General features: G+C 44.6%; 1 protein-coding gene across 10 annotated transcripts in view; it reads right to left on the bottom strand.

Annotated features, from left to right (window-relative positions):
* Positions 1-6,462: 6,462 nt before the first annotated feature.
* TNC (tenascin C) overlaps positions 6,463-13,168 on the bottom strand; it is a 101,258-nt gene continuing 94,552 nt past the window's right edge. For all 10 annotated transcript variants that reach the window (XM_017875902.1, XM_017875904.1, XM_017875905.1 and 7 more), the window contains 3 exons: positions 12,846-13,007; positions 10,292-10,455; positions 6,463-7,190 (listed from right to left, as the gene is read on the bottom strand). In XM_017875902.1, coding sequence (XP_017731391.1) covers positions 7,080-7,190; positions 10,292-10,455; positions 12,846-13,007 — 437 coding nt within the window. In that variant the 3' untranslated portion in view covers positions 6,463-7,079. The remainder of the gene's footprint in view (positions 7,191-10,291; positions 10,456-12,845; positions 13,008-13,168) is intronic.

Genomic DNA, 13,168 nt, shown 5'->3' with positions numbered 1-13,168 from the left:
CTTATGGAGAAAATAATTAGCATGAAGGCAAAGTTGTTTACCTGAAGGTGTCTATGAGCCTAAGAAGTCCAGTAGTCATCTGCCCCAACCACTTCAACACATCTACCAGGAGTGCCCTCCCGAAGCCGGGTGGAGGCTGCCATCTGCTGGTTGACTTGAGGATTTTTTTTTTTTACCCAAATGTTTAGTTTGTCTTTCAATTTTTAGGGAGAGAAATCTGTGTTGACAGCATTTTCTCAAGACAAGATGCTGTCCGTTTTCTCTTTCAAACTATCACAGATTCTTATCAGAGTGGGTGCTCTTCATGATCATTCTGACGGATGTTCAGAAGAATTAAGCAATTAGACCAAGATGATTCCGTAACTGGAAAACATGGGATTTGAACTCAGCTGTCCCTACAAAGATGGTGACTGTAAATAAATTGTTATAATCACATTGGGTTTGCAAACTGCAAAGTGTTATGAAGGAACCAGTAAATGGCAGATGCTCTGAGTGTCCTAAATGGAAGAGTGGATAAAAGAATAAATGTGCAGATGGATGTTCCTCAAGGCATTGTGACCTAAGGAGTCGGAGAACCCAACTTTGACACTTGGAGGCTGAGTGAACTTGGGGGAAGTCATTTCGCTACTCTGAGAAACAATTTCTTAACCTGTAGTTGCAAATGTGCGGGCAAATGTGGGAGCTTTTTTTTTTGACTGAGTCTCGCTCTCTTTCTCAGGTTGGAGTGCAGGGGTGCAATCTCGGCTCACTGCAACCTCTGCCTCTTGGGTTCAAGTGATTCTCCTGCCTCATCCTCCCGAGTAGCTGGGATTACAGGCATGCGCCACCACGCCCGGCTAATTTTTGTATTTTTAGTAGAGATGGGATTTCACCATGTTAGCCAGGCTGGTCTCCAACTCCTGACCTCAAATGATCCGCCCTGGCCTCCCAAAGTGTTGGGATTACAGGCGTGAGCCACCACACCTAGCCGGAGCTGCTTATTTTGACTGCATGTGTGTGGTTTTATTTTCCTGTAAAATATTGAAATCTATGTTACATCCTGGTGGGATTGAAACAACTCTCAAGAAAGCCTTTTTCTACTTGCTTTCCAGAGATTGTAATTCCTTTGGGAGCTCCCTAGGGAGGGAAGAGGATAAGGGGAGTGAGCCCTCTGCTGCCCAAACCTGGGCAGCAGGCACATGCAGGGCACCCCTGGTACCCCACTGAGGCCGGGGGGCACAGGTGGCCGGGGGTAGATGCATTTGTACTGAGGAAGCAGGCTTTCTAAGGAGCAATTTTGATGATGCCATCTGGGGCTGAAAACTCTTGGCAACTCTCAGCTGGGCTCCAGTACCCCAAGCCTTCAAGGCAAGGGTCTACTTCCACCCTCACCTCTGCTCCCCATGCCTTCATCCCTTGTGTCCAGCCACAAGCCTTCCCTTGGCCTTACCACCATTCTTCATTTCTAGCTGCAGTCACCTTGAAGGAGGCTTCCTGATTCCTTCCCCACCCTAACCTACAGCTCCAGGAGTTAATGGGCCCCTAACTCCAGTTTCCCATATCCCTAACTAGCCTGCCTCAATTAAAACTGACACCCACATCCAGGAAAAATTAACTATAGGAGTTGAGGGCTGCTCAGGAACAAGGGTGGGGACATAGAGAGCTCTCTGGGGTTGTAAGTCCCATGAGTTTTACTTTCTAAATATCTCTCAGAACCATAGCTCTGTCTACACGACACCACACTTAGCCGAGTTCCGTCACCTTTCACCTGGATTCCTACAGTAGCCTCCTCACAGGTCTCTTCCCACTTTACACCTCCCAGCCAAAATCCAAATGCAACACAAAAGGTGACTTAAAAAAACAGACGTGATCACAATGCTCTCCTCCTGATAACTTCTCGTTAGCTTTCCATTGTATTGGAGAAAAAGAGCAAAATTTTATTCTGGACCAGGAAGATCTGCATGGCTGGGTTCCTACTGACTCCTGAAACCTCATCTTCCACGATGCATCTTTTGCACCTATGCCTCTGGCTTTCTCTGTGCACAGCATGACAGCCACAGGACTATAGAGATAACTGCCTTCTGCCTTCTGCCTCTCCCGCTTCCTTCACCTGGTTAACTCCTACTAGCTCTTTGGATCTGGGTTCAAATGCCTGTTCCTCAGAGAGCCTTCCTTATCAGATCCCCTTTAGACGTCTTCATAGCTTTTTATATTTGCTTCTAAAGCACAGCCCTCAGTTTGTAATCACACATTTGCTTGTCTGATCATGTGTTTGTCACTGACCTCTCCGGGGCACAGAGGCTGCACGGAGGCAAGTAATGTGGTTGTTTTACTCACATAGTGCTGAGCATAAGCGGGGAGGTGCTCAACACTGATTTTTAAGTGAAAAGAGAACTGAGAATCTTAGGAGAAGGGGACCGATGAGCACAGCCCACAAGGAGCTCTCGGATTTTCCAGGCTTAGGCAAGGCATGGTGGGAAGACCAGCTGGGGTGGGGCAAGATGAGAATGGGGAAGGAATGGGCTGTGTAGCCAGCTGTTTTGAGAGCATACAGGTCATAGGAGGCTCAGTGAGGAAGAATCTGCAAGATGTGTCTCCTTCTGGAGAACAGACAGTCATGCCACACTGCAGAGGAGTGTGCAGCCTGGGTTTTCATCAGAATCTCCTGCCCGGTTGCTGTGGTGCTTGGGGCAATCCCCAACCTCCTCTGGACTGCTGCTTCCTCAGAAGGAAAGAAATGAGCACGAATTCAATGCAACAAATATTCATTGAGCACATCTTCTGTGCCTCCTTAGGGTTTCTCACAGGCCCACCCTGTGTGACCACCCTACTTTAATACTGCAACCCTGTCCCCTTACCCGGGTCCCCTTTGTCCTTTTTTTCCACAGTGCTTGTTACCCTTGAATATACCATTTAATTTGAGCATTTATTACATTCATCGTTAATTGTTTTTTGTTAGAATATAAATGCTGTGACCGCAGGGACCTCTTCGTCTTTTTTTCACTGACAGATCCACAAGGGAGGTGCTCCACAAGCATTTGTGAAATGAATAAAGTACTGTTTTCCATATAGTGTGGCTTGTTTGAAATGAATACGATATCTTCACTGAAAAGGACCTGGATTTTGGAATCAGGCAGCCTGGCTGTGAATCTTGGTCTGACCCCAGTGGTGTGGCTGCGAGAAGCCATCTGACCCCTCTGAGCCCTAGTTTTCTACGTGACATGGAATAGTTTGATTTGTCTCACAGGTGACTGTGATGCTTAGAAGACTTTGGATATTTAAAGTGTCAAACACAGTTCTGGGACTACAAGAGGGTCAGTAAATGTCATGGGCTCATGGTCTAGGGAGGAAAGTGTCAGCCAAGGTATCTGGCTTCAAGCACCTGAAATAATCTAGGACTACCTAAGCAGAAAAGGAATTTTCTGGAAGGATATCAGGACGCTCATAAAACTGACAGAAAGTTTGAAGAAGCAGGCACAGAAAATTATCAGGAACCAAAGGAAGCCAGGTAGCAGGAACCATCAACCAGTCTGCCTTTGTCACTGCTGGAAATAGCTGTCACCATTAGAGAGAGACATGGCTGTACCCTCCATGGTGCTGGGCCACAGATCCCACGGATAGATGGCCCCATTGCTAGATTCTATGGGGGAGCCAGTCTCCTACACTGTTTGTTTTGCATTCCTTGCCAAAGGTTAGAAGTCCCTCTGTGGGCATCCAATTGGCAAAGCCCAAGTTACGTGCCCATGCCCTGGCTATCAAGGGGAGGAGGAAAAGAGTATTTTCCTCTGTGGCTTCCTTGCTGGGAGGTAAGGTTCTCCAATTTCCTAAAACTGGAAAGGTGTTTGGATGCTGGGAAGTCATTAAATGACCAATAATTACTATAGGAAGACAGGAAGGAAGTAGAAATCATAATGGATAAGGCCAGCAGGCAGCTCTAACAGTGGCACTCAGTGCTCCCAGGGGTGGGCAAGCCTGCCGGGGTCCCTGAAGAGAGTTAAAGGAGGCGGGCTTTTCCAAAAGGTGTGGGCAGGGTGGAGTAGAGCCACAGAGGCTAGCACACGTCCGCAAGTCTAGCAGCAGCTAGGGTGCCATGACCACTCCTACGCTAGAGGGAGCAAGTGAGAGAGCAGTTTTCTAAACCTGAAGAGAGAGTTGCATGGAGACAGCCAGTTGACAGTGGCTATGGCTCTCTTATATAGATGCTGACAGCCCACTGTGATGCTGTATAGACGGAGCTGGGCAACAAGTGCCCTGAACCACCCCCACTCCTGGCCTCCTCCCTTCAATGTCCTGCTGGCTCTTCCCATTTTGACATCCACCTGGAAGCTGGGAATCATTGATGCAATCGAAATAGGGTGGTCTTGAAGTGCACAGAGCAGGGAGAAGGGGAGCAGATGAGAGAAGGAACAAAGGGAAGGTCGAACACCCCAGAAATTACTTCCTAATAGAGGTATTTTGACTGTTTCATGGGGGCAGGGGTAGGGCCCAGCTTTGAGGGTGAGGTGGAATTTTAAGAGAACTTTCAAGATGGAGGAGGTTTCCTGAACCAAGCCACAGAGCCAGAGGTTGAAGGACACGTTTGAGAAATGATTAGCTTACACTAGAGACTGTGGTCTTTGAATGCCATGGCCTCAGACCCTGTTGCCTGCCCTGTCCCCATTTGGGTTATTACTGACTCCTGTTTGATGTGGCTTCTTCACCAATCCGAATGTGATTCTTGTGTGGCTTGTGGGGAATACCTTCAAGCTTAGGTACATCCACAGTTCTGTAGAGGGGGTAGGGCTTGGTTTAGAGACTTACAAGTCAGCAGCCAGTGGAGAGGTAAGCCTCCAACTAGAGGCCTGGTTGCTACAGGGAGCCCGTTTGTTTGGATTTATACAGCCAGGAGAGCGTTGCTATGGCTGAACTGCATTCAACAGTTCTTATGATCTGGAACAGCACATTGTGTATATAACATGACAGCATTTATTAAAGCAAGATAAACTCAGCAACAAAGGATATGGCTGAAGCCATAAATTCCTCTGATCCTTGCTCCAGAGCCATCACATTCCATTTGAATGAGGCCTATCAGCCCAAACTTGACTTATTTTATTAAATAAGTCAATTTTCTGAAAATCCCTAAGAGAGTAAACTGGGAATTACTCTCCCCCCATACACCCTTGTTTCAAAAGAGAAATGCTATGCGTTGAGAAGTTCTGACTCACTATATTTGCTGAGGACTAACACACCTGCCATCCGGACAATGGGTTCCCCATCACTAGATGTGTTCAGTCTGAGGTTGGGAGAATATGGGCTTGCTCCCTTTTTGGGGACTGCAATGTAGGGAAGAAGGCAATATTCCTAACAGACATTCTTCCTAGTTCTAAGAGTTCAGGATTGTAGAAGCCTGAGGAAGCACCCAGTTGAACTTCCCCCCATATCCCATTCTGCAACCTTCACTCTCTTGCCACAGCACACATTTCCCCAAAGACGAAGAGATATAAGGGACTGGGAGAGAGCAGGAACATTGGAGCCAGAAGAGCTGGGTTTAAATCCAAATTCTATTATTTATTGAGTAGTAACCACTATCAAGTCATTGAGTTTCTATGAACCCCAGTTCATCTCATGTAAAGTGGTAATGGTGGTAGCTAACACGTACTAGCACTTAATATACTCCAGGCACCGTTCTAAGGGCCTCAAATGGACAACATAATTGATTCTTCACAAACATGTTCTGAAATAAGAAGTATGAGTATCCCCACTTTACAGAAGAGAAACTGAGGCATAGAGAGGTTAGGGAACTTGGGAATGGTGGAGCCAAGAATTGAACTCAGGTAGTCTGCCTCTGGGGGTCTTAGTCCATGTGTGGTAACAATCCTTACCTCAACTATATCATAGAATTTCTAGGAGGTTGCATTAGAAAATGAGTATAAAAGCATCTTTTAACATAATCTATTAGTGTTAGAAATACTGAGTAAGATGCTGAATCTCAAGTTGTAAGCTTTTTTTTTTTTTTAGAGACAGGGTTTCCCTCTGTTGCCCAGGCTAGAGTGCAGTGGTGCAATCATAGCTCACTGTAACCTCGAACTCCTGGGCTCCAGCGATTTTCCTACCTCAGCCTCCTGAGTAGCTGGGACTATAGGTGTGCACTACCACACTTGGCTAATTTAATTATTATTATTATTATTTTGTAGAGACAAGGTCTCACTATGTTGCTCAGGCTGGTCTCAAACTCCTGGGGTCAAGCTATCCTCCCATTTCGGCCTCCCAAAGTGTTGGGATTACAGGCATGAGCCACCATGCCTGGCCTGTAAGCTTTTCACAAGCGTGTTCAACTTTGCTTATAAAAGTGCTTTCCTCCCTTCCAGTCTTGAGTCTCCTTTCCAGCCCTTCTGCTTGACCACCACCTCTACTTACCTTTCCTATCCTAACATTCCCCGCTTTGTTCAAATGATTGGCTTTGCTGAAATTCAGACTCAACAAATTAAAAGCAAAATAACAAACTCAAAAGTAATTGTGCTTTTATTAAAAAAAAAAATACAATCAGGTACTGTCCAGAAATGTTTTGGAAAGAAAGATCTCTTGAAAAACCCTTAGTTTTCATCACCATCATTATTATATTAATAATATTAATCATATCCTTAAAATGAAAACAGTATTGCTTTTCTGGTTTCTGTTGTATGAAATGTAAAAAAAGGGACAGCTTCCAATGACACATTTAATCTTTGCTAACAAAAATAATGACAATTAATTATATAGCTTCATGTAAAATATGGCTGGTTCTAAAACAAACTACCCCTGTATATCCTACCCCTCTCCCATTCCCAGAGCCACCCAAGAGAAGTAAAAAACTATTACGATGTTGTCACTGGAAGATTTTTGCTGAATCAAACAACAAAACAGAAATATGTTGGAGACTGATGTCTTTGGTGCAAAGAAAGAAATCACAGAGGAGGTGAGGCCCGTGCTGTCGCCGTTGGCCCCAGGGATCCATGGTCAGCTTTGACTCTCACCAAATGCCCAGGTGTGGACTGATGGTTGGGCTGGTTGTATTGATGCTTTGGTAAAATCCTTTCCTCGCTCTGGGCCTTACTCCTCTCTCACCCAGTGGTCCCTGGAATTTATGCCCGTTTGCGCCTGCCTTCAAGATTTCTGAAGTTGCTTGGTCTCAGTTTCATCTCAGCAAACTGGATTGAGTGTTCATGGCCCTTCCAGTGGAACCAGTTAACGCCCTGTAAAAAATAAACAAACAAACAAACAAACAAACAAATAAATAAATAAATAAATAAATAAGAAGGCCTCCATGTTGGTTACTGTTAGGCAAGGTATTCACTGATGATTGCTATTTAGTCAAACTAAATGAGTTCTGCTTCAATTTGACCATTTGGTATATCACAGCTGCCTTTTGCCTATCTCTCTGTTGGTCTGGGTTGTGAAAACTTTCAAAGGAACTGGCTGAATCTGACCCAAGTTTTCACCTGAGTCGAGTTGCCTGAGTTTGCATGGAGCTTTGGTTTTCCCTCTTGAAGCAAAATGGTAGCTGATGAAACCTGCATCCTTCAGAATAGGTTCTGAAGGAATTCAGATCATGATCAGAAGTTCTAGAATTGAATAGCTATATACAGGGTGTATGTGTGTGTCTGTAATTCACAAGATTCCTATGGAATATTTTAATAGGGGTTTGGTATGGAATAGCAGAAAGAACATTAACAAAACACAGTTTTACAACTTGACATACAGGGTTAAATGTTAGTGCTCTTACTTGAGAGATAAATAGTATTAAACAAGTTCTCAATATTTTCTGAGCCTCGGTTTTACTATGTTTTTTTTTTCTCTTTCTTTCCTAAGATCTGACAATGCTAGCCTTGAAAGATGAGATGAAGATTAAATGAGTTTGTAAAGGAGCTATCACAGAGCTGGGCACATCATAGGTGCTTGGTAAGTATTACTTCCCTAGTCTTAAGTAGGGGGAAATATCCTTGAAATTTTGGCCAAGGCTTTCTACAAGAAAAAACTGTATTTGCGTCTTGGCATCCAGGTTCCAAGTTTGACTCTTTAGCGAAGTCTGCAGATGGTAGAGTCCACCCATGAAACCCCACATGGCCCCTTGCCCCACTGTGGAGAAGTTAATGGCTAGTGAGATGGGAGAAAAATAGAGACACTTTATTTGCTTCTAATTGTTTGGCATTCACTGACATGGGCAGTTTCTGAGTCTTACAGGGATGTGAGGTTTAAGAATGGCTCATTCAGTGGCTCACGCCTGTAATCCCAGCACTTTGGGAGGCCGAGGTGGTCGGATCACGAGGTCAGGAGATAGAGACAATCCTGGCTAACACAACGCAACCCCATCTCTACTAAAAATACAAAAAATTAGCCCGGTGTGGTGGCGGGCGCCTGTAGTCCCAGCTACTTGGGAGGCTGACGTAGGAGAATGGTGTGAACCTGGGAGGCAGAGCTTGCAGTGAGCTGAGATCGCGCCACTGCACTCCAGCCTGGGCAACAGAGCGAGACTCCATGTCAAAAATAAATAAATAAATAAATAAATAAATAAATAAATAAAATAAATAAAAAATAATAAAAAAAAGAATGACTCATTCATTTCATGGGCAAATCCGCTTGTAATCACTCAGTTACAGTGAGTATGGTAGTCCAACAGCTTGGTGCACACACTGCCTGCCTTTGCCCTGGTTCTTTCCTCTGATAGTTCAGGGATGGAAGCCACACCTTCTTGTACTGTGGCAGGCACTAAAGCCAGAGAGGGAGAGTGACTTCACAGAGGCCACACAGCAGCGGGAGCAGAGTCGAAGCTGGGGCTCTGCTCCTGTGGCTCCTTTCCGTGTCATCTCTTTCTTCTTCCATAATTGAGTGGAAGGATGGAAAGAGAGGCTTGCTTTCTGACATGTAGCTTGCTTTTTTTGTTTTGTTTTGTTTTTTTCCTAGAAGAACTTTGTATTATACAAGTATTTTGAGACGAGGCAATAAAGATGATAAAATAGTGCTCAGAATGGAAATATTGATGAAGTAACATAATAAGATGGAAACAACACAGGACTGCTGTCAAGAAATGTCCTGTGACTCTTACCTCCTCTGTAACACAGGCATGAAAAACCACGTCCTAATTCCCATGCAGGGTAAAAGTGATAAGCACTTGAGGTACAGAAGGTAAGAGTGCTTTGAAAAGTGCCAGAAATTATGTAAGGTAAGGGCTACACTTAAGGTCGCAGGTGTCATTTGTTAGCAGTTAACTAGAGCATAAACACATGTATCAACGTTACTAATATTGAAAAGCAACATGTCCCAACATCTGCTGTATGTCAGGAATCACTTGTGGAGTATATCAACCCCCCATCCCCGCCGCAAAAGCACAACAACAAAAATGCAAATATGCAAAAAAAAAAAAAAAAAAAAAAAAAAAAGAGATGCTATGTCTTGCCTGAGATCATTGAATCAGAATCCCTGAGGTTATCATAAAGTGGAATTTGGCCCTTTGCATTTTTACAAAGTCCCTGGGATTCCAGTGAGCAGACCTCATAAGAATCCTTGCAATCCAGGGATCAGTGTGGTGTGGCCTTGAGGGAAGACCCATCCCTCCTCCCTGGGATGGTGACTAAGTTCTGTAGAGGGACCTGGGCAGGAGTTTGGTTATGATTAAGTGGTTAGTCCCAAGCAGCTTTATACTTTTCAGGAATGTGCCAGTGTAGGCAGGGCTCAGAGTAAGGGAGATTACTGAATTTGATCCGTTCGCCTGTTTCTAAAGGGGATCAAAAAAATCTGTTCCTGTGATTGCAGAACAAGTGCTAGAGATGTGTGTGGTGCAGGGAAAATGTGACGGGCTGGAAGTGGGGAGAGCTGGCTCTGCTCTCAACTTCACCCTGTGACCTCAGAAAATCAGCTTTTCTGGGCCTTGGTTTCTTCACAAAAGGTGGAGATTTAAAGTCTGTGGACTTCATTTCAAGGTATTCTTGGGATTCCAAAGGTGCCCCAGGCCAGGGGTTCTGTGTCATCAACCCTGCTTCGTCTAAACAGCCTCCACTTTTATCTGCTTTACTTTTGGGGTTCAGACAGAGATTTTGTCTGAGCAAAGCGTTCTGTTTTGGAATCCATTTGACCAGTGTTTGTCGTTGGGATCATCAAGGGTTAGCCTGTGCTGTTTCTATTTTACCTGGCCTGCAGTGTCCTTGAGAGTGCTCATTGTCTTGGGAAAAACATGTTGTCATGTAAGTAGGGTTCCTGCCTACTAGTCTCTTTTAGGATAGGGGGTTAAATTGTACTTCCATCAGCCGCCTCCTGCTTCCCAAGCCTGGCCTGTTCTGGGCCCTCACGGTCCACTCACCTGACTGTGGTTATTGTCCCCATATCTCCCCATCAGGTTGACACGGTGACAGTTCCTGTACCAGAAAGCCCCCTTGTAGGACAGAGCACAGTTGGTGATGGCTGAATCCGTGTCCTTGTCGAAGGTGGAGAAGGACCTGCCGTTATGGTAGGCCATGGAGTCACCTGGGAGAGACAGAAAATAGGTACCTGAGAAATCCCAGCTGAAATTTCCCTCCTGGACTGTAAAGGGCAGAACCAGAGGTGACAATTGAAAGATTCTGGGAGTGGGACTGGCCTTGAACATTGAATGCAGAGTCAGCATTGAATGTGGAACTGAATGGGACATGAGTGTCATCTCCTGTATTCATTTCCGACAGAAGCAGCGTCATGTGGTGGGAAGAGGGCTGTAGCTGGCTTTGGAGAGTCCCATCTTTTCACTTGCACAAGTCAAGCCTTTTGTTGAACCTCAGTTTTCTCATCTATACAATGAAACTAGCACTTTGATTCTATATACTGAGCAGTGCCATTGTGACAATGGATACAAAGGTGTATGCTAAACAGGTGGCATGGCATACAAATACTTACTTTGATTGTTGTTATTTTTATGACTTTTCTGCATTCCCTTTACATAAAAGATCTCAGAGAGTAAGGTGAGAAGTATGTATTTAATAATGGTATGCTTTTCTCCCACAGACAAATATTTATTAGTCATAATTAAGCTCTGCAGACATTAGATGTCCCTAAATAGCCTCTGTATCACATAGCTACTTTTTAAAGTGTTTATCAGACCAATGTTCCGTGATTCTTAGACAAGAAGCCCATTTACATGTAGTACTATTTGGAAATCTAATTTGTAATTTAATTTATTGAATTTCTGAAGCATTCCAGTGCCATTGCTTTGTGCGTTTCCTCACTTCCAACCCAGCAATCCAATTGTTTTGTTGTGCACAAACATTTCAAGACTCCGAAGCATTCTACTGTGATAATTTGGAGCAAGTTGTCGAAGGGACCCAGACAACTTTTTAAATGATGATGCTACCCAGAGCATGAGAACAACACATAGATATTAATGAAACAGGATGCTCTCCTGCAGAGGGCATGGGTGCAGCCAAATCATGCAAGAAAATGCAGCCTTACAAACGTTATCTCAGTAAAGGGAAATATTATGGCTCATTCCTCAATGGAACTACAAAGAGGAACAGAGGTCACATTCCTGCCGCTTAATGAATTTGCTTACCCTATAACATTATTCTTCTTGCCTGAAGCCATCTCAACCAAAGAGGTATTTATTTCCAGGTAATAAAATGCCAACATTCTTTGAGGGATTCAAGAACTAAAGCAGTGTTTGCCCCTGGGTGTCTCTCTTTATTACCACTAAATTGCCATCTCAAAAGAGCTTTGTGCCTCCTTAGGCTCAGCCTGGCTTTTGGCAACCTTTTATCTGGCAACCTTTTCACCTTATGGTTGTTTTCTTTCAGGGCTCAGGGAGGTTGGAAAGTGCCAAGCATCTGTCTCTTCTGCTCTCACAAACATAACAGAAAGCCACTGAAAGTGAGCACGGGTTGCATGGGGGTGGTCCACACTCTCAGTCCTGACCCTTCTTTGTCACCAAGAACACCGTCGGATGCAGTTTTCTGCAGCTGGGCTTGCATCCACGTTCTACAAGCTGTTTTACCTTGGGCAAATCGCTGAGCTCTTCTGAACTTCTTTCCTCTTCTGTATAAAAATAACATTTTCATAAAATGGTTTTATGAGGAATAAATGAGAAGAATGCAGGTGGAATATCTACAAAAGAGAATGGTACCTAGTAGGCCTTAATACATGTTGTTTCCTTATTTATTTCTCCTCTTATGTGGAGCCAGGAAACCACACAAAACCACTTCAAGTCCAAGAAATCTTCAAAATTGGAATGAAGGTTATGAGCCAGACAAGGAACGAAGGGGCCACTTGAGAGGCGTGACCTTCTATTCATGAGGATGCAGGTTGAGACTAGATGATCACATGGCAGGAATGTCTTGGAAGAGATTCAAGCAGTTAGGTGATGGAGTGGGTGGTTTGCTACTCAAAGTGTGGTCCACAGGCCAGCAACACCAGCTATATCGGCATCATCAGGGAACTTGGAGAAGATGCAGAATCTCAGCCCTATCCCAGACAACCTGTGTCAGCATCTGGACATTCACAAGATCACCAGTGGGTCCATATGCCCAGAGTAAATTGAGAAGTGCTGGATTGGATGAATATTAAGGCCTTTGGGGATTTTTTTTTTTTTAATCAGTTTACAACTGATATCTAAAACTGGGTAAGGAAGACACACTTTTTTTTGAAAGATGGTCATTAGAAATCAATCCTGATTTCCCTGATTCCCAACCTACTCAATGTTTCAGGATCCAAATATCTACCCAACACTTTTGAATTGCAGTGTTTCTGGATTGACACTCAGTAGGTACTCAAATATTTGTTGATTTAATAAATGGCTGGATTAATGAGGAAGGAATGAAAGTTAGAGAAATAAGCTGTAAATGCCAAGAAGGTCTCCATGACTTTGTAGGCTCTAAGTGCAGCCACTACTGTACCTGCTGTCCCGCTGTACCCCTCCACCTTCAGCTTGTAGCGAGTCTTGGCATCTCCCACGCTGAACTTGTCATAGACAGCAAAGGCTGTCTCCCCGTGGTCCCGCAGGTCCACCCGGAGCTCGTACTGCCCTTGGGCTGTGATTTTGTTCAGGTTGTCCAGCCCTGCGGATGACAGGCAAGGGTTGCTAAGAAGCACAGGTGACTGAGGCCCTCATTTCTATTTCACTCTGTAAAAGCAGCAGCTGGGTACACTTAAAAGAGGGCCAGCCAGGCCTGGTGGCTTATGCCTGTAATCTCAGCACTCCATGAGGCAGAGGTGGGGG

Source organism: Rhinopithecus bieti, unplaced genomic scaffold, assembly GCF_001698545.2.
Source record: "Rhinopithecus bieti isolate Rb0 unplaced genomic scaffold, ASM169854v2 scaffold_9997, whole genome shotgun sequence".
NCBI lineage: Eukaryota > Metazoa > Chordata > Mammalia > Primates > Cercopithecidae > Rhinopithecus > Rhinopithecus bieti.
This window is presented reverse-complemented; position numbering and strand designations above follow the sequence as displayed.